At 36.4% G+C, this 22,187-nt stretch overlaps 1 protein-coding gene across 5 annotated transcripts in view; it reads left to right on the top strand.

The window, feature by feature from the left end:
• The window catches only part of ARHGAP5 (Rho GTPase activating protein 5), a 72,249-nt gene that overhangs the window by 37,215 nt on the left and 12,847 nt on the right, over nucleotides 1-22,187 (top strand). For 2 of the 5 annotated variants that reach the window (XM_060143870.1, XM_060143859.1), the window contains exon 4: nucleotides 21,910-21,987. In XM_060143870.1, the coding sequence (XP_059999853.1) occupies nucleotides 21,910-21,987 (78 nt within the window). Of the gene's footprint in view, nucleotides 1-10,584; nucleotides 10,693-13,397; nucleotides 13,491-17,213; nucleotides 17,399-21,909; nucleotides 21,988-22,187 lie in introns of those variants that run through there. The other 3 variants (XR_009539611.1, XR_009539614.1, XM_060143883.1) reach the window with 3 other exon arrangements.

Here is a 22,187-nt window from a genome sequence, read left to right as displayed (position 1 = left end):
TTGTGAGGAGGCTTTTAACTATACATTAAATTCCTTTAATAGATACAGGGCTGTACAGATTTTCAGTTTCTTCAGTAAGCATTGATTGTGTCTTTCAAGGAGTTTGTCCATTTCATTCAAGTTGGCAGAGGTGGTTTATAAAATTCCTTATCATACTTTTAATGTCTGTAGCATCTGTCTTCTCTTTTGTTTTTGGCATTACTGATTTCTTTTTTTTGTCCTCTTGAGAGAGGTTTATCAATTTTCTTGATCTTTCAAAGAACCAACTTCTGGTTTTATTGATTTTCCTCTCTTGTCCATTTCTAAATTCATTGAATTCTACTTTTTTTTCTGTTTTCCTTCTTTCTGCTTTCATTTTGTTTCTTTATAGTTTCTTAAAATGGAAGCTAGCTAATGATTTTGACCAGTCTTCTACTATAATGTTAAATGTTTAAAAATTTCCTATAAACATTATTTTAGCTGTGTGCCACTGATCTTCATATGTTGTTTCCATTTTCATTCAGTTCAAAATACTTTGTAATTTCTCTTTTGACTTTTTAATTTAACTCATTGATTATTAAGAGTGTTTTATTTCTAAATGTTTTCCAGATATCTTTGTTATTCATTTCTAGTTTAATTCTATTGTAGTTGGAAAACAGTTTGATTTCAGTGTAAGTTTATTGAGACTTGTTATTTATAGCCCAGAATGTGGTCTGTTTTGAAGAATGTTCCATGGAGCCTTCAACAGAATGTTTTTTAAGCTGTTGGGTGAAGGGTTCTATAAATGTCAGGTCAAGTTCTTGAGAGTATTCGTCAAGTCTTGTCTATCCTTACTGATTTTCTTGTTGACTTGTTTTTTTTAATCGAGTACTATTGAAATCTGAAATCATGATTGAGATTTGTCTGTTTCTCCTTTCAGTTGTGTTAGTTTTTGCTTCATGTGTTTTGAAATTCTTTTAGTTGCACATACATTTAGGATTATGTCTTTTTTTATGAACTGACCTATTATCGTTATGAAGCATTCTCCTTGTTCTGAAGCCTTATTTGTCTAAAATTAACATAGCCAATGGTATTTTCTTTTGAGTAGTGTATATGTGGTGTATCTTTTTTCATCCTTTCATTTGTATCTTTATATTTAACATAGTTTCTTATGGATAGCATATCTGAATCTGACAGTCCATTTCTTTTAAGCAGAGCGTTTATTTGATCATTGGCTTTTCATGTAATAATCAGTATGACTGGTTTTAAATCTGCCATCTTGTTTTTATTTTTCTTTTTGTCTCATGTGAACATTATTCCTTTTCTTTTCCTGCCTTCTTTTGGATTAACTGAATATTTTTTATTCTATCTTAACTCCAATGCCAGGGTTATTAGTTATATTTATCTGTTAGGATTTTTTAGTGGTGCTCTAGAATTTGAAATAATAAAAAGTTCAGAAAGTTAAAAAGGCATCAGTTATCACTTTTATACCATCCTAGTGACTTTGGTTTTTAAATGAATGGACAACGATGTACAGTTTTTACTATGTGGCCACTGGTTTAAAAGATGCTGACTTTATTTTTTCATTCATTTTTGCGGGAAAAGGGGACTTGTACATAAGGTCAGTCCTGCTCCCTCAGAATCATGTTAAATGTGGCTAACGGTGTGGTACAGAACTGTAGTTAGTTGTGCATTTGTGATTTTTATCACTGTTTGTTTAATCACAGTTCATCTTCAGGCAACATTACACCACCATGATATGTAGCTTAAGAACCTTGGAACAGTGCATTTAACCCTCCTATCCCTTGTTCTTTTGTTGTACATTTTAATTTTCCAATATGTTTTAAACATCACAATATATGTTCATAATTTTTGCTTTAAACAGATAATTATCCTTATTTTTGAAAGATATCACACTCTACAATTCACCCATTTAAATTGTACAATCCAGTGGTATATTTGTATATTCACAGAGTTGTGCAGCCATCGGCACTTTCAATTTTAGAGCATTTTCATCACTCCCAAAATAAACCCCACCCATTAAGCAGTCACTCCCTCTTCTCCACACCCACCCCCCTTAACTTTCTGTCTCTATAGATTTACCTGTTCTGGTCTTTTATGACTGGCTTCTTTGATTTAACATAGCGTTTTATAACATCAGTGTTAGCATCTATCAGTACTTCATTCATTTTTATTGTTGAATAATTTTCCATTGATGAACATTTGTGTTGTTTGCCACTTTTTTACTATTGTGAATATTGCTGCTGTGAACCCTCCTGTGAAAGTTTTGTGTGGACACGTTTTTCACTTCTTTTGAGTATATATACCTAAGAGTGGAATTTCTAGATCATATGGTAGCTCTATGTTTAACCGTTTGAGGAATTTACCAGACTGTCTTCCAAAGTGGCTGCACCATTTTACATTCCTACCAGCAATATGCAAGAGTTCCAGTTTCTCCACATCTTTGCTAACACTTATTTTCTGATTTTTTGATTATAGCCATCCTACTGGGTATGAAATGCTATCTCATATGGTTTTGATTTGCATTTCCCTGATGATAAATGATGTTGAACATATTTTCAGGTGTTTATTGGCCATTTGTATATCGTCTTTGGAGAAGTATATATTCAGATACTTTACCTTTTTTTTTCGGTACGCGGGCCTCTCACTGTTGTGGCCTCTCCCGTTGCGGAGCACAGGCTCTGGACGGATGCGCAGGCTCAGCTGCCGTGGCTCACGGGCCTAGCCGCTCCGCGGCATGTGGGATCTTCCCAGATCGGGGCACAAACCCGTGTCCCCTGCATCAGCAGGCAGTCTCAACCACTGCGCCACCAGGGAAGCCCCTGGATACTTTACCATTTTTAAATTGAGTTGTTCGTCTTACTGTCGAGTTTAAGAGCTCTTTATATATCCTGGATACAAGTTGCTTTCAATATGACTTGCAAAAATTTTTTCCCCAGATTCCTTATTGGTATCGTTTGAAGCACAAAAGTTGAAAATTTTGATGAAATCCAGTTTTTTAAAAAATTTTGTTACTGTGCACATGGTATCATATCTAAGAAGGTTTTACCAAACCCAAGATCACAAAGATTTATTCCTATATGTTCTTCTAAGAGTTTTTTTGGTTTTAGCTCTTTCATTGAGGTCTGTGATCCATTTTGAGTTAATTTTTGTGTATGGCACAAGGAAGGATTCCAGCTTGATTCGTTTGCTTTTACGTATCCATTGTCCAAGCACCATTTATTGAATTGCCTTGGCATTCTTTTTGAAAATCAATTGACTGTAAATATGAGTACTTCTGCACTTCCACGTATATTCCATTTATCTATATGCCTATCCATATTTTTTATATATTTATTTGGTTGCACTGGGTCTTAGTTGTGGCAGGTGGGCTCCTTAGTTGTGGGTCATTGGCTCCTCAGTTGTGGCATGTGAACTCTTAGTTGCAGCATGCATGTGGGATCTAGTTCCCTGACCAAGAATTGAACCTGGGCCCCCTGCATTGGGAGCATGGAGTCTTAACCACTGCACCACCAGGGAAGTCCCTATGCCTATCCTTTTTTGCCAGTACCACTTTGTTTTCATTATTTTAGCTTTCTAGTAAGTTTTGAAATCAAGAAGTGTAGTCTTTCAACTTTGTTCTTCTGATAGTTCTAGGCTGTTGATGGATTTCTTTTTTCTTTTCAGCTTTTTTTTTAAAAAAATTATTTATTTTTGGCTGCGTTAGGTCTAAGTTGCTATGTGCGGGCTTTCTCTAGTTGTGGCAAGTGGGGGCTACTCTTCATTGCGGTGTGCGAGCTTCTCATTGCAGTGGCTTCTCTTGTTGCGGATCACGGGCTCTAGACGCGCGGGCTTCAGTAATTGTGGCACATGGGCTCAGTAGTTGTGGCTTGTGGGCTCTAGAGTGCAGGCTCAGTAGTTGTGGCACACGGGCTTAATTGCTCTGCGGCATGTGGGATCTTCCTGGACCAGGGTGTGAACCTGTATCCCCTGCATTGGCAGGCGGGTAACCACTGCGCCACCAGGGAAGCTCTTCTTATTCAGCTTTTTAAAGACTGCTTCTTGTCTCCTGCATGATATTTAAAAGGAAATCTGCTGCTATTCTTAGCAGTATTCCTCTGTATATGATGTGTTCCCCTTTCTCCCTCGATTCCCGGCTGCTTTTAACATTATTCTCTCTAGTTTTTAGCAATATTATTAAAAATGTATTTTAGTGTGTGCTTAAAAAAAAAAACACTTCTGCTTGAGGTTTCTGGAGCTTCTTAGATGTCATGGTTTATAATTTTCAAATTTGCGGCCATTATTGAAATATTTTTTCCTGTTCTATTTCCCAGTTATGGACTCCAGTTACATGGTATTAGACATCTTAAAATTGTTCCGCAGCTTACTGAGACTGTTCATTTTTTTAAACCTTTTTTTCTTTCTGTGTTTCATTTCACCTAGACTGTGTATCTATTGCTATATCTTCTAGTTCACTGATTTTTTTTTTTTTTTCCTGTATGGTCAAATCTAGAAGTTCCATTTTAAGTCTCTTTTTTATCATTTATCAATATCATGTTGATATTTTCTTTTACATCTTTAAATATACTTATAAAATTTATAATAGCTGTTTTAAGGCCCTTGTTTTATGGATTCTGTCATATTTTATTTCTCGGTCTGTTTATGTTTCTGTTGGCTTTTCTCCTGATTATGGGTTGTGTTTTTCTGCTTCTTTGACTGGCGGTTTTGATTTGACATCAGACATTTTGAATATTTCATTTTGCGTGGTGAATTTTCTAGTGTTCCTTTAAAGAGTGTTGGATTTGTTTTGTCATGTGTTAAGCCTTTTGTGGATCAGTCTGGTCCTTTCTAGGCTTGCTTGTAAGTTTATTTTGGCAGATCCATGGCAGCTTTTATTCTAGTATTTATTTAGACCTACTTTAAGGTATGAAGACTTCACTTACTGCCCTGCATATTAGAAGGTCTTAAAATCAGCTATACTTCAATTAAAAAAAGAAAACAATACTTAAAAAAAAAAAGTCTTTTGAGAATAGAACTTGGACTAGTCTCAGCCCCTGTCCTCAGAAAGTTTCCTCTCACACACTTGCAGTATTCAACCAAAGACTCCAGTGTCTTTTCTGCATATCTCTGAGGCTTTCTCTATATACCTCTCCCTCTTTTTTTGGTATTCTACCTCACAAATTCTAGACATCTCATCCTTTCTGAACTCCTGTCTCCACATTCTCAACTCTGGTAGGCCAATATGATTCCACCTCTCTGCACTGCTATCTAAAATCTGTTTCCAGGCACTAAATCGGGGCATTCAGACATTTTAATTTATTTGCTTCTTTTTCCTTACAGATCAGTTTTGAGCTGCCTATAGTTCAGTGTCTGAAAACTGTTGTTTCATATAAAGTTTACAGTTTCTAGTTGAAGTTGTGATAAGTTCCAGTTAGGAAATGACCCTTGAAATATTAGTATAAGTTTTAAGTAGACAGAAAGTGTGGTGGAGAGAGATTGAAAAGAAAGAGTAATAGTCCTCTCTAAGAAACTATTTAGGATAGATAAGGAGTTGAAAGAGGTCTCAAAAATGCCTCTCAGATTCTATATTAGGGTGACCATAGGTGGTACACCATTAATGAAAACAGGAATTACGGTATGAAAAGCAGATTTGACAGTTTGATAATAGATTCATATTATGTACATCTTAAATCTTAAGGTGCCTGTAGGGCAGTGGTCCCCAACTGTTTTGGCCCCAGAGATCGGTTTTGTAGAAGACAATTTTTCCACAGACTGGCAGGGGCACGGTGTCAGGGGGGTGGTTTCAGGATGATTCAAGCACATTACATTTATTGTGCACTTTATTTCTGTTAATATTACATTGTAATACATAATGAAATAATCATACAACTCACCATAATGCAGAATCAGTGGGAGCCCTGAGCTTGTTTTCCTGTAACTAGATGGTCCCACCTGGGGGTATTGGGAGACAGTGACAGCCGAAGTGTGTTGCTTATGGTCCAGTCTAGTATGTAAGATGCAGCTTAATGGTCACTTGCCACTCACTGATAGGGTTTTGATATGTTTCTGCAAGCAGTTGATTTATTATGGTCTCTGTGCAGTCAAACCTCTCTGCCAGTGAAAATCTGTATTTGCAGCCACTCTCCAGCACTGCAGTGGGGAACAGCTGTAAATACAGATGAAGCTTCCCTCATTCGCCCACTGCTCATCTCCTGCTGTGTGGCCTGGTTCTTTAAAAGTTCAAGATTCAATTGAATGTATGGCTGTGGATCTTTGGAAAGTTATTTGGTCTTTTTTTTTTTTGCGGTACGCGGGCCTCTCACTGTTGTGGCCTCTCCTGTTGCGGAGCACAGACTCCGGACGCGCAGGCTCAGCGGCCATGGCTCACGGGCCTAGCCGCTCCGCGGCACGTGGGATCTTCCCGGACCGGGGCACGAACTCGTGTCCCCTGCATCGGCAGGCGGACTCTCAACCACTGTGCCACCAGGGAAGCCCAGTTATTTGGTCTTAAGATGAGATTTTGGTAATTGTCATTGTATAGATATTAATGTAAACTATGTGCTGATGAAATTCAGGGTGAGCATAGTGAGAAGAAAAGATCACATTGCAGATAGGCTGTACAAAAGAATGGAGCCCTAAAACACTAAGAAGAAAATTTTTAATAAGAAGGAAGCATGGTTATCAGCTTTGAAGTTACAGGGGTTAGATGATTTAGAATACTTTTTTTTTTACATTTTTATTCAGGTGGAATTCATATATTATAAAATTAACCTTTTTTTTTTTTTCTTTGGTACGCGGGCCTCTCACCGCTGCGGCCTCTCCAGCCGCGGAGCACAGGCTCCGGACGCGCAGGCCCAGCGGCCGTGGCCCACGGGCCCAGCCACTCCGCGACACGCGGGATCCTCCCGGACCGGGGCACGAACCCGCGTCCCCCGCATCGGCAGGCGGACTCTCAACCACTGCGCCACCAGGGAAGCCCTAAAATTAACCATTTTAAGGTGTACAGTTCAGTGACATGTAGTACATTTACCATGTTGTACAACCACCGCTTCATCTAGTTCCAAAGATTTTCATCACCCCAAAGAAAACTATACCAATTAAGTGGTTATTCCCTTCCCTTTTCCCCCCTTTCTCCATCCTCTGCTACCATAAACCTATTTTCTGTATTTATGGATTTACTTATTCTGGATAGTTCATATAAATGGAATCACACAATGTGTGACCTTTTGTCTGGCTTCTGTCATTTTGCATAATGTTTTTGAGATTGATCTGTTGTAGCATGTGTCATTGTATGGATATATACTGCATTTTGTTTATTTGTTCACTTGGTGGGCATTTGGTTTGTTTCCACCCTTTCGCTGTTGTGAACAGTGCAGCAGTGAACATTCATGTACAAATATTTGTTTGAATACCTGTTTTCAGTTCTTTTGGGTACATACTTAGGAGTGAAATGGTGGGTTGTATGGTAATTCTATATTTAACTTTTTGAGGAAATGTCAAACTGTTTCCTGCATTTTACATTTCCATCAGTAATGTATAAGGGTTCAAATTTGTCCACATCCTCCTCAACACATGTTATATTCTGTGTGTGTGTTTTATATATTTTTATTTTTATATACAGCAGGTTCTTATTAGTTATCTATTTTATACATATTAGTGTATATATGTCAATCCCAATCTCCCAATTCATCCCACCACCACCACTCCCCCACTTTCCCCCCTTGGTGTCTATACATTTGTTTTCTACATCTGTGTCTCTATTTCTGCCTTGCAAACTTGTTCATCTGTACCATTTTTCTAGATTCCACATATATGTGTTAATATATGATATTTGTTTTTCTGTTTCTGACTCACTTCACTCTGTATGACAGTCTCTAGGTCCATCCACATCTCTACAAATGACCCAATTTCATTCCTTTTTATGGCTGAGTAATATTCCATTGTATATATTTACCACATCTTCTCTATCCATTCATCTGTCGATGGGCATTTAGGTTGGTTCCATGACCTGGCTATTGTAAATAGTGCTGCAGTGAACATTGGGGTGCATGTGTCTTTTTGAATTATGGTTTTCTCTGGGTATATGCCCAGTAGTGGGATTGCTGGGCTCACATGGTAATTCTATTTTTAATTTTTTAAGGAACCTCCATACTGTTCTCCATAGTGGCTGTATCAATTTACATTCCCACCAACAGTGCAGGAGGGTTCCCTTTTCTCCACACCCTCTCCAGCATTTATTGTTTCTAGATTTTTTGATGATGGCCATTCTGACCGGTATGAGGTGATACCTCATTGTAGTTTTGATTTGCATTTCTCTAATAATTAGTGATGTTGAGCAGCTTTTCATGTGCCTGTTGGCCATCTATATGTCTTCTTTGGAGAAATGTCTATTTAGGTCTTCTGCCCATTTTTGGATTGGGTTGTTTGATTTTTTAATATTGAGCTGCATGAGCTGTTTATATATTTTGGAGATTAATCCTTTGTCCATTGATTCATTTGCAAATATTTTCTCCCACCCATTCTGACGGTTGTCTTTTTGTTTTGTTTATAGTTTCCTTTGCTGTACAAAAACTTTTTAAGTTTCACTAGGTCCTGTTTATTTTTGTTTTCATTTCCCTTACTCTAGGAGGTGGGTTAAAAAGGATCTTGCTGTGATTTATGTCAGAGTTTTCTTCCTATGTTTTCCTCTAAGAGTTTTATAGTGTCCAGTCTTACACTTAGGTCTTTAATCCATTTTGAACTTATTTTTGTGTATGGTGTTAGGGAGTGTTCTAATTTCTTTCTTTTACATGTAGCTGTCCTGTGTGTGTGTTTTAATTCTAGCCATCCTATTATTCCTTTTTGATAGGGATTGCATTTTGATCTGTAGATGACTTTGGTAATATTTCCATCTTAACAGTATTAAGTCTTCCAATCCATGAACACTAGATGTCTTTCCATTTATTTAGGTCTTCTTTAATTTCTCCCAACACTGTTTTATAGTTTTCATTGTACAAGTCTTGCATTTCCTTGGCTAAGTTTATTCCTAGGTATTTTATTCTTTTGGATGCTGTTATAAACGGAATTATTTTCTTAATTTCATGTTCGGAATATTTGTTTCTACTATATAGAACTGATTTTCGTGTGATTATGTTTTATCCTGCAACTTTGCTGAAGTTTTTTTTATTAGCTTATTAGTTTTTTGGTGTGTGGGTGTATTTGGGATTTTGTCTGTATATAAGGTCATATCCATTTGTGAATAGGGATAGCTTTACTTCTTCCTTTGAAGTTTGGTTGCATTTTATCTCTTTGTCTTGCTCTGGCTTGAACTTCCAGTGTAATGTTGAAAAGCTGTGGTGAAAGCAGGCATTGCTGGTGTTCCTTACGTTAGAGAAAAACTTTCATTCTTTCACCATTATGTTAGCTCTGAGTTTTTCATAAATGCTCTTTATCGCATCGCGGAAGTTCCCTTCTGTATTAGTTTCCTGGAGTTGCCATAATGAAGTCCCACAGACTGAGTAGTTTAAAACAACAGAAATTTATTTGCCAGCAGTCTAAAGGCTGGAAATCTGAAATCAAGATGTCAGCTGGGTCACACTTCATCTGAGACTCTGGGTAGAATCTTTCCTTGCCTCTTTCTGGCTTCTGGTGGTGGCTGTCAATCCTTGGTGTTCCTTGGCTTGCAGCAGTGTTAACTCCATTCTCCCTGTGTCTCTGTCTTCTAAGAAAGACACTAGTCATTGTATTAAGGACTCACTCTACTCCAGTATGATGTCATCTTATTTTAGCTAATTACATCTGTGATGACCCTGTTTCCAAATAAGTTCCCCTTCTGAGGTATTGGGGGGTTGTGACATCAACATATCTTTTGGGGAGACGGAGTCAACCCATAAAACCTTTTATTCCTAGTTGAATATTTTTTATCATGAAAAGGATTTTGTGAAATGGTTTTTCTTTATCAATTGAGTTATCATGTGGGTTTTTTTCTTTCATTCTATTGATGTGGTGAGTTGCATTGATTATTTTTTTCTTATGTTGAACCACTTTTGCATTCCTGTGATAAGTCCCACTTGCTCATGGTATATAATCTTTTTAATGCTGTTGCATTCAGTTTACTAGTGTTTTGTTGAAGTTTTTTGCATCTGTATTCATAAAGGATATTGGTCCATAGTTTTTTTTTTTGGTGTCTGTCTGGCTTTAGTATCCGGGTAATACCTCATACAGTGAGCTAGGAAGTGTTTCTTCCTTTATCCTTTTATCCTTTAGAATGATATTTTAATGAAAGTTTTCTCTGGTATTAAAAACGTGCTGTCTTCAGAATCTTTTGAAGCATTCCTATGTTAGAGACTTTCTAAATTTTTTTCTAGATTTTATAGTTTTTCAATTTCCTGCTTTGTTGTCAGTGTACCTCCTGCTGCTTATAATCTTATTTTACTTTTCCAGTTTGCAACTTCTAATCTGCTGTGAGTGACGAAAACATATGGCAGAGTTAGTTTAAGTTGTGTTTTTGGTTAGGTTAAATAGAATCTGTGGAAAAACAGGAGGTATTCCTCCTATAAAGGAAATAATATATTTTAGTGCAAGGGCTTTGTACATCTTTTTGGCTATTTATAATCCTTTTTGTTTCCATTTTTTCAATTATGACAGGTTAGGTGATCAGATGACCAAGTTCCAGATAGGGGAAGAATTTCTTCACCTATGTATCCTAAAATTTATATTTGCATGTAGATGTAGTTAATCTGGAATGCCCCCACTATTACAAATGAATTATAAAGAAATAAACTATCTGTATAGCTTAGAGGTTATTTTTCTGCTAAGACTCTGTTAGAAGGATGAATGTCTCGGTAAGTTTCTTTAAATATTGGTCTAAAAATTATGTTGTTCCAACACAACAATGATGGATGAAATAAATGAGGTTAAATGGGTAAAACAAATCTTTGTTTTATTGCTAAAATAAAGGTCAGTATAACTTCCTTTTTATTTTATTTATTTATTTTATTTAAAAGCATTCCCACTTGCTTTTTTGAAGAACTCCTACTAATTTTCATTATTCTGACACTTTTTCACTAAATGTCATTACCTAATGTCTTCTGTACTTCCTTGTCCTACCTATATATATCTCAATCCATTTTTATATTCACTCCTTTGCATGCCTCCTCAACCCTGACCATGTTATTCTCTTGGCAAACCTCAACTGTGGTTAAACTAACTCCCTGTCTACTCTGTGGTTGGACCAGAAAGTAGATTATAGCTGTAGAAAAACAAAAACCATGCATTTCGTGTTAAATATGTGACCACAAATCTGAAGTAACCATCCCATATTTTCTTTATTTCTTCACATTTTGAAAACTTTTGAACGTTCAGAAATGTTGCAAGAATAGTATGATTGAGCATCCATATATCTTTCATCTAGATATACCAGTTTGGATGGGGGGCTGGGTTGCCACATTTCTCCCCAACTTTTTTTTTTCCCCAAAACCATTTGAAAGTTACAGACATCATGGCACTTTGCTCTTAAATCTTTTTGGCATGTGTCTCTTAAGAACAAGGACATTTCCTCCACATAACCACAGTATAAATACCACCTTCAGGAAATATAACATTGATAAAATACTGTTATTTAATATTTTATTTATAATCAAATTTCCTTCATTGTCCCAGTAATGCCCTCTTACAACTTTTTTGTTCTTTCACTTTAGGATCCAGTCAAGGATCGTGCATTGCCTTTCTTGTTATGTGTCTTTAGTTTTCTTTAATCTAGAATAGTTCCCTAGCCTTACGCATGTTTTCCTGACACATTCTTTGAAAATTTTAAGTCACTTTTTTGCAGAATGTTCCTGAATTTTTTCTGATTCCTGGTCAGATTCAAGGTAAACATTTTTGGCTGGAATTCTACACAGGGCTGTTGTGTCAGTCTTTTTTTTTTTTTTTTTTTTTTTGCGTTACGCGGGCCTCTCACTGCTGCGGCCTCTCCCGCTGCGGAGCGCAGGCTCAGCGGCCATGGCCCACGGGTCCAGCTGCTCCGCGGCACGTGGGATCCTTCCGGACCGGGGCACGAACCCGTGTCCCCTGCATCAGCAGGCGGACTCTCAACCACTGCGCCACCGGGGAAGCCCTGTTGTGTCTTTCTTAATGCATCACACTAGGAGACATATTATTTCCTAAAGGACTTTTTATGTTGCTTTTGAAATTCTAGGCTTTTAATAACCTTATCTGTGTCAGATAATGCTAAAAGTTGGTATCATTGGCATCTGAATTTAATGATTCAAGTGTGACTTGTTTATTTTTGATCTAGCAAAGAGGAATTATAAATTAGACCTTAAAGCCTTTCTTTAGATAATTTTAGTATGCCTATTTCTAGCAGAAATTCCTTAAGGTTTTTTAGTATGTTAATATGTTACCTTTTATGTTTTCTAGTTTTGAAATAAATTTTTATCTGTTAGCAAGAACATTTTCTTCTTTGAAGTAGTTGGTCATTGGGTTACAGCCAATGCTTTGTTTTGTTTTTTAAACACCACAGCCATTAGACCATAATCTCTAAGAGAGGAGGGACCCCCAGCTCCTAAAACTAGGAGGACATGTGAATAAATCCTTTTTTAATAAACGTTTAAAAAATGAACCCTACTTAATTTTAATAATCCTAAGTGTGTGTCCTTGTGCCAGTAGTTATACATGAATGATATCTCTTTAAGTCTTTATTTAACAAACTAGAATTAGCACTTATTATTTTTTCCTACAAAAATGCATGACCTTTGCAAAAGATGAGAGAATGGAGGCATTTGTGCTACAGTGTGACTTTTATAATTTACATTTATATCAATTGACTAATTTGTATTGTGCTGAGCTGTTATATCATTAAAAACCCAGGTTTAACATTGTAATAATAGTGGATGATGAAGGTGATACACAATATGCAAGATGCTCTGTGGTTATGACAGGGAAAGAAAGGCTATTCTCAGGAGAAAGCTATGTCAAATACTTTGTTTGAAAGTTAGATTGAAACATATTGAATCGTCATTTTTTTTTAATTGACAACCAGGTGATTATACCTGTAGCTCTTTTGTTTTTTTAATGGTGAAATTCCAGCAGGAAAATGAATGTGGTGCAAGTCTGAAGAAACACTCTAGCCCTTATTCTTTTTATCCCCAAGGTGAAATAATTAGTAATGTATTCAGCTTTTACTGAATGCTTGCTATTTGTATAGTAAACTTTCGGTATGCTATAAAACAAGTGTGTTGTTTTTTCATTTAATTTTTTAAAAGTATTTATTTATTTATTTATTTAGCTGTGCCATGTGGCTTATGGGATCTTAGTTGCCCGACCAGGGATTGAACCTTTGTCCCCTGCAGTGGAAGCATGGAGCTCTAACCACTGGAATGCCAGCGAATTCCCTGTAGTTTATTCATTTAATTTTCACACCTCTATGGCGTGTGTGTGCATTTACTATCTCTGTTTTACAGAGCAAGAAACTGAGGCCCAGAGAAATTAAGTAATTTGTCTGAGGTCACACATTTGGATTCTAGCCCAGGCTCCACTACGATTATCGCTTACAGGTGATATTTGATAGCCAGGGGTTTTTTTGTTTGTTTTTATTTGTTTTAAGGAAGGGAGCTATCTATTTCATTACAGCAGGAAAAAAAGTACAGATGAGTCCATAAGGAATAGAACTGAAAAAATCACCTGTGATTTCATGAGCAAGAGATAGGTTTTTCTTCTTCTAAATGTTTACACATTTAAACATACAGCTTTTTCAAAAGGGGAAAACTCAACATGGTTTTGTAATATTTTTAATATATGAGCAAAACTTCATTCCATTTGATAAGATACTTTAGAATTATTTTTTATGACCTATATTTCGTATCTAACATCTTGATAATTATGGTTTATTCAGTAATTCCGTATTTCTGGATATGTCTTGAAACAGTCAATAATGGCACTTACCCTTTTGTTTACATCAATGCTCACATTTTTATTTTCTAGGAAACATGACTAGACATGAAATTGCTATGCCCAACCCCAGTGATAGAAATCATGCAGAGAGAGGAAATCACCTAGCATAAAACAAATGGGGTAGCATGTCAAAAATATTTCCTTTTATATATTGAATGAGACAAACTAATGACCCTGGCTTGCCCAGTTTCTAATTTTAGCAAGTCACTTCACTTTTCTAAGTTTGTTTCCTTATCATTAACATAAGGCCTCTTGTCTGTTATTTTGAAAATGGAATGAAAATAATGTATGTCATGTTTACGTTACGTATTTTTAAGCATTATATGTAAAGAAAGTAACAAAATGAAAGATTGGAACACTGTTGTTGCTTTTTCTTGGATATTAAAGAGATACATATGTATATATATTTTTAATATAGCTTCCCCCCCTTATTTAAAAATACTGTTTTTGATTGAGGAAAAAAAATACTGCCTTTAGCCTTCTTGTTTCTGTAACATTCTTGTCCCTGAAGTGTCACTTATCATTGCTAAAAGACTCTCGCTCCATTGGTGTTACTTCATCCTTATAAGCTTTGATGTATCTATATATGTCTATATCTTTTTTTTTTTTCCTTTTTTTTGCGGTTCGCGGGCCTCACTGTTGTGGCCTTTTCCGTTGTGGAGCACAGGCTCCGGACGCGCAGGGTCAGTGGCCATGGCCCACGGGCCCAGCCGCTCCGCAGCATGTGGGATCTTCCCGGACCGGGGCACGAACCTGTGTCCCCTGCATCGGCAGGCGGACTCTCAACCACTGCACCACCAGGGAAGCCCTATATCTTTTTTTTTTTTAAGAAGTTTTAGGTTTATAACAAAATCAAGAGGGAGGTTTAGAGATTTCCCATATACCCCCATCCCCCCACATGTGAAACCCTCCTCACCCCCAATTACCAACATCACTCACCAGAATAGTACGTTTTTTGCCAAGGATGAACCTGCATTGACACATGATAATCACCCAAAGTTCATAGTGTACATTAGTGTTCACTCTTGATGTTGTACATTCTGTTGGTTTGGACATATGTATAGTGACATATGTATAGTGACATATCCATCATTATAATAGCATACAGAGTATTTTCACTGCCCTAAAAATCTTCTGTGCTCTGCCTATTCATCTCTCCCCACCTCCCTCACCCCTGGCAGCCATTGATCTTTTTATTGTTTTCATAGTTTTACCTTTTCCACAATGTCATATAGTTGTAATAATCATACAGTATGTACCCTTTTCAGATTGGCTTCTTTCATTTAGTAATACGCATTTAAGTTTCCTCCATGTCTTTTCATGGTTTAATAACTCATTTCTTTTTTGGCATTGAGTACTATTCCATTGTCTGGATGTACCACAGTTAAATTATTCATTCACCTCCTGAAGAACAGCCTGTATGCTTCCAAGTTTGGGCAGTTATGCAGTAAACATAGCTATAGCTATAAAATAAATGTTGTAAACATCTGTGTGCAGATTCTTGTGTAGATATGTTTCCACTTCCTTTGGGTAAAATAACAGAGGATGATTGCTGGATGGTATGGTAAGAGTACATTTAGTTTGGTTTTTTGGGGGGTGTTTTTTTTTTTTTTTTTTTTTTTGTCCACACTGCACAGCTTGTGGGATCGAACCCAGTCCCCTGGCAGTAGAAGTGTGGAGAGGACATTTAATTTTGTTAAGAAACTACCAAGCTGTCTTCCGAAGTGTCTGTACCATTTTGCTTTCCCACCAGCATTGAATGAGAGTTCCTGTTCTCCACATCCTTGTCAGCAATTGGTGTTGTCAGTGTTCTAGATTTTGGCCATTCTAATGGTGGTATCTCATTGTTGTTTTAACTTGCAATTCCCTAGTCACGTGTGATGTGGAGCATCTTTTTATATGTTTATTTGCCATCTATAGATCTTCTTTGATAAGGTATCTGTTAAGGTCTTTGCCCCATTTTACAATGGAGTTGTTTTCTTTTTTTCTTTCTTTTTTTTTTTGTGGTATGCAGGCCTCTCACTGTTGTGGCCTCTCCCGTTGCGGAGCACAGGCTCTGGACACGCAGGCTCAGAGGCCATGGCTCACGGGCCTAGCTGCTCCACGGCATGTGGGATCTTCCCAGACTGGGGCATGAACCCGTGTCCCCTGCATCGGCAGGCGGACTCTCAACCACTGAGCCACCAGGGAAGCCCTGGAGTTGTTTTCTTATTACTGAGTTTTAAGAGTTCTTGGTATATTTTGGATAACAGTCCTTTACCAGATGTGTGTTTTGTAAATATTTACTCCCAGTCTGTGACTAGTCTTCTAATTCTCTTGATGTTGTCTTTCACAGAGCAGAAGTTTTTAATTTTAACAAAGTCCAGCTTATCAATATTTTTTTCACAGATTGTGTCTTTATCTAAAAAGGCATCACTGTAGCCAAGGTCATCTAGGTTTTTTACTATGTTGTCTTCTAGGAATTTTATAGCTCTCCATTTTACATTTAAGTTTGTGATCCATTTTGAGTTCATTTTATATATATATATATATATATATATTTATATATATATAATTGGCTGTGTCAGATCTTAGTTGCAGCATGCAGGATCTTTTCATTGTGGCACGCATGCTCGCTCTTCGTTGCAGCCTGCAGGCTTCTCTCTAGTTGTGGCACACAGGCTCAGTAGTTGCGGCATGCAGGCTCCAGAGTGCGCGGGCTCAGTAGTTGCGGTGTGTGGGCTTAGTTACCCCATGGCGTGTGGGATCTTAGTTCCCCAACCAGGGATCAAACCCACGTCCCCTGCATTGGAAGGCAGATTCTTAACCACTAGACCACCAGGGAAGTCCCCAGTTTGAGTTCATTTTGTCAAGGGTGAAGGTCTGTGTCTAGATTCATTCTTTTGCATATGAATGTCCTATTTTTCTAGCACCTTTTGTTGAAGAGACTGTTTTTGCTCTGTTCTTATTGCCTTTGCTCCTGTGTCAAAGATTAGTTGACTGTTAATGGGTGTTTATTTCTGGGCTCTCTACTCTGTTCCATTGATCTATTGAATATTTCCCTCTTTTTTCCTCAATACCATATTGTCTTGATTACTGTAGCTTTATAGTAAATCTTAAAGTCATGTAACGTCAATCCTCCAACTTTGTTCTCTTTAAATATTGTCTTGGCTTTAAGTCTTATCCTCTCTATGTAAACTCTAGAATCAGTTTGTTGATAACCATAGAATAATTTTCTGGGAATTTGATTGGGGTTGCATTGAATCTGTAGATCAGGTTGGGAAGAACTGACAACCTGACTATTTTGTCTTCCTTTCCATGAACATGTTATATTTCTCCATTTACAGTTAGTTGACCCTTGAACAACGTGGGTTTGAACTGCGTGGGTCCACTTATACCTGGATATTTTTCAATAGTAAATACTATAGTACTACACAATCCATGGTTGGTTGAATCCGTGGATGTGGAGCAACAGTGGATACAGAGGGCCAACTATGAGTTATACATGGATGAACTACTGCATTGTTCAAGGGTCAGTTGCATTTAGTTCTTTGATTTCATTCATCAGTTTTGTAGTTTTTCTTATATAGATCTTGTACATATTTGTTAGAAAATTTTCATTTGGGGACATGCTGATGTAAGTGGTATTGTGTTTTTAATTTCAAGGTCCATTTATTCCTTGGTATATAAGGGAAGAAGTTGATTTTTGTATCCTGCAACCTTGCTATAATCACTTACTAGTTCAAGGATTTTTTTGGCAGATAGATTTTCTACATAGGCAATCATGTCATCTGTGAAAAATGATAGTTTTATGTCTTCTTTCCCAATTTGTATACCTTTGATTTCCTTTTATTGCTTTAGCAAGTACAAGAACTTCCAGTACTTTCAACCGGATGTTGAAAGGTATGGTGAGCGGGGACATCCTAGCCTTGTACCTGATCGTAGTGGGAAAGCTTTGAGTTACTTTGGGTACTAGACCCTTATCAGATAAATGATTTGCAAATATTTTCTCCCATCTTATAGGTTGTCTTTCTTGATAATGTCCTTTGATGCACAAAAGTTTTCGATATTGTTGAAATCCAATTTATCTTTATTTTGTTTCTTATGTGTTGGTGCTGTATCTAAGAATCCATTGCCAAACCCATTGACATGAAAATGTACTCCTGTGTTTTTTTCTAAGAGTTTTATGGTGTCAGTTCTTATATTTAGTAAGTATTTTCATCAGCAATTAGGACTAATTTTACTTAATTTTTTTATGCTTTGGATTCCTTTTATTTCTTTTTCTTGCCTAATCTAGCTAGAACTCCAGTACAGTGTTTATTAGAAGTAATGAAAGCAAACATCCTTGTTGATTCTCTGTTTTTCTACCTTTTTATTTTTGTATTCTACTTTTTATTTTGTTTATATCCATTTTACTTTTTATTATTTCCTTTGTCCTATGTAGGTCTCTTTGAGTTTATCCTGTTTTCAGTCCATTGAACTTCATGTATAGATTTGTAGGTTTCTTTTTCATATTTGGAAGTTTTCAGCCATTATTTTTTCAGATATTCTTCTTTCTCCTTTTCCCCTCTGGGAAAGTTTTTATGCTAGTGTTGGTATGCTTGATGGAGTCCCAGAAGTCTCTTTGGCTCTGTTCATTTTTCTTCATTCTTTCCTCTTTCTGCTCCCTAGACTGGATGATCTCAATTAACCAGTCTTTAAGTTCATTGTTTCTTCTGCCTGCTAAAATCTGCTGTTAAACCTCTATAGTTTATTTTTCATTTTAGTTATTATACTTTACAGCTCCAGATTTTCTCTTTAGTTCTTTTAATAATTTCTCTGTATTTATTGATATTCTTCATTTGTTAAGTCGTCATTCTCTTGGTTTTCTTTAGTTCTTTGTTCATGGTTTCCTGTAGCTTTTTGTACACCTTTAAAGATTGATTTAAAGTCTTTGTCTAGTAAGTGCAGTGACTGGGTTTCCTCATGGACAGTTTCTATTAATTTCTTTTTTTTCTACAATGGGCCATACTGGCTTCTTTCCATGCCTCTTAATATTTTTGTTGAAAATAAGAGGTTTTGAATATTTTAACATAGTGAAACATAGGTAAGCCCTTGTGCTCTTTCTTCTGGGAGCCACCAGACAGGTCAAAATATGCAACTACAGTTCTTTGAGAATAAGATCTGTGTTGCTCCCTCTGGCACTTGAAACCTAAACCCAGAGTGCAGGCTGCCTTCCTTATGGTTGTTGCCCGTCTAGAGTGGCACCGGGAATGGTAGGTGGGCAGCTTAAATCTTCTTTCTTCAGCAAGCCTTCTAATGGTGGTTGTAATTTTTTTACTAGATTCCAGAGGTTCTGCAGAAGTTGATTCTGATACTTTTTGGCTGCTCATTAGTTGCTTTTATGGGGGAACCAAGCCCCAAAATTCCTTTCTCTATCTCTTTTGCTGATGTCACTTCCCATGGACATATTAATCTAACTTGTGGATTATCTACACACCTTACTTCTCCTTTACCATTTGTAATCTGTTTTATGACTTCAGTGAAACTCTTGTATCTGTTAGCAACTCAAAGAGAACTTAGACCATTTTAGAACTTCAGATATCAAGAGTTCTGTGTAGCGTAAGGATTAGTTACCTTTCTAATGAAGGAAAAAGGGGTGATGATATTTGGTTCAAACATATTTTAAATTTAGTTTTGGAATATTGGTATAGATTTTTAATACCTATATATTACTTGGAGGCCCAGGATAGATACTTTGGGTGATTTAAGTCAAAGTTAAACTTGTATAATTCACATCTAGATAATTGAGTTGGCTTCTTCTTTTTTTTTTTTAAAGTCACTCATTTATTAGTGAATGGAAGGCAAGATTTTTTATCATGGATGATTAAGCACCTTATAATTTTCATTTAGCAAATAAATGCTTATCACTATGTCAGGGTTTCTCAACCTCAGCATTATTGACATTTTGGGTGTTTTTAATTCTTTATTAGGCAGACACTTCAGGATCTAATCTATGGGCACTGCTTTTAGTAATCATGTCGTTTTTAACACCTTTAGTTTGGGAGAGTTGCTCAGCTTCTTTTGTTTTTCTTGACTTTGAGACTATCAGACTTTAAGCCACTAGTTTTAGCTTCCGTTGATGATTATTTTTTAGTCTCTCATTTTTTGTATGTTTATTGGTTGGCATTTTACTGTACAAATGAACTTTTTATTTCTCCTTCAATTTGAGGTTACTGTTTCCTCATTATTAGATTCAAATTATGCATTTTTGTTAGAAATACCACCAAAGTAATGTTGTATCCTTCTAAGTGCATCATATCTGTTGGGATAGGATGTTATTTTGTCCCACTGTAGATGATAATAATTTTGGTTATTTGGTGGTGTCTGCCATGCTTCGCTGAAGTTAAAACTTTGGATTTAATAACTTTGACACTTTTATCAGTGGATTTTTGCTACCTTTATGACCATGAATTTCTGAATATAAAAAATTAGAATTAACATATTGTCCCATACAAGCACCTTGACATTTGTCCAGGGATAAATTTGACAAATTCTGCGTTTCTGTTGATTCTTTTTTTCTCCTTGGGATCAGAACAATACAATGCCTTATCAAATGGAGTCTCTTTCAGAAGTGCTTTCAGAAACTTCCCATTGAACATAGAGATAGGTTTTCGGCTGATGACACAAATATTAGATCTTTTGTTATTGTCCCACAAATCCCTGAGGCTCATCATTTTTTTTTAGTCTAATTTCTTTAGATTGGGTAATTTCTACTGATTTGTCTTCAAGTTCATTTATTCATTATCATTACTCTGTCATCACTTTTCTATTATTGATCCCATTCAGTGAATTTGTTGTTTCTGTTACTGTATTTCTAGTTCTAAAATTTTCAGTTAGTTCCTCCTTATGTTTCTGTTTCTTTGCTAAAACTTTCTATTGGGAAGTTTGTTTCAAGTGTGTTTATAATTGTTCACTGAAGTGTTTTATGATGCTTTAAAATCCTTGTCAGATAATTCCACAACTGGTATCTTTGTATTGGTGTCTGTTAATTGTTTTTTCTCATTCAGGTTGAGACTTTCTTGGTTCTTGGAATGATGAATGATTTTAGTTTTATTATTATTGTATTCTAGACATTTTGGATAGTATGCTGTGAAACTTTGGATATTATTTAAATCTATTTTAGCAGGCCTCCTCTGACACTGCACCAGGCAGGGGAAGTGCAGCTGCCTCATTACTACAAAGTGGGGCTGGAAGATTGGACTCCCCCCCCACTTGATCTCTACCAGCCTCTGTTGACTACCATGGTGAAGAGGGGAGGGTACCTCTTACCTCAAGGTGGTAGTAGAAGTTCAGACTTGCCATTCAGTCCTTGCTGACACTCTAGAGAGGGGAAGGGGCACCTTTGTTACTGCTGGCAGAGGTAGAATTCTAGTCTCCCTACTTGGTTCCACTGATGTGGATGAGGAGGAGTGGATTCCATGGTGTTTGGCTGTAGTAGGGCAGTAACAGTAAAAAATGTTTTTGCTTCCTAGTCTGCACCTTTCCCAATCCTTTCACTAGAGAGAACTGGCTTTTCTTGTTGGTTTTCTGAGTGGTGTTTTGTTTTTATTTTTATTTTTTTGCCTGTGCTCATTGGTACTTCTGGGTTGCAGGCTTCTCTGTTGCCTGGTCTAAGATACGTAAGAAGCAAAAGGAAAACCCAGGGAACTCACTGTGTTGTTGTTCTTCAAATTCTGTGGTTGCTATTCAAATTCACTTTCTCTCCACCTTTCAGAGTCTTTTGACGTTTTTAATATATTGCACTTAGGAATTTTAGCTGTGTTTAGTGGACTAGGAAGAAATGTATCTTATTTTACATGGAACTGGGTAGGCTAAATGGTTTAAAATTAAGGTAGTCCATTAAGAACTTACTTTAAATGAAATGCTCAAGAATATTTTATTCTTAAAAATATTTTACCACCATATTTTCTAAGTCACTAAGATGTACATAAGGTTAAGTAAATTCTTTGTTATAGCTATATATTCATGTGTAAAAGTCTATTTATTTCTTTATTCTTTTAGGATTATGTACTGAAGGACTGTACCGTGTTAGTGGGAACAAAACTGATCAAGACAATATTCAGAAGCAGTTTGATCAAGGTAAGAAGATAATTATAGATATATTTATATATATATTTGATCAAGGTAAGATAATTATAGAAGATAAAATAAAATCATTGTTTTATTATTTCCCTCATTGAAATTTCATATGAAAACCTCCTAAGAATATGGATGTTTAGGGGAGAAAGTTTTGAAGTAGTATTGGAAGTATTTAATGGAACAGATACCACAGTCAACAA

The sequence above is a fragment of the Lagenorhynchus albirostris genome, chromosome 1, assembly GCF_949774975.1.
Source record: "Lagenorhynchus albirostris chromosome 1, mLagAlb1.1, whole genome shotgun sequence".
Lineage (NCBI taxonomy): Eukaryota > Metazoa > Chordata > Mammalia > Artiodactyla > Delphinidae > Lagenorhynchus > Lagenorhynchus albirostris.
The sequence above is the reverse complement of the archived record's forward strand: the minus strand, read 5'-3'. Positions and strand labels throughout refer to the sequence as shown.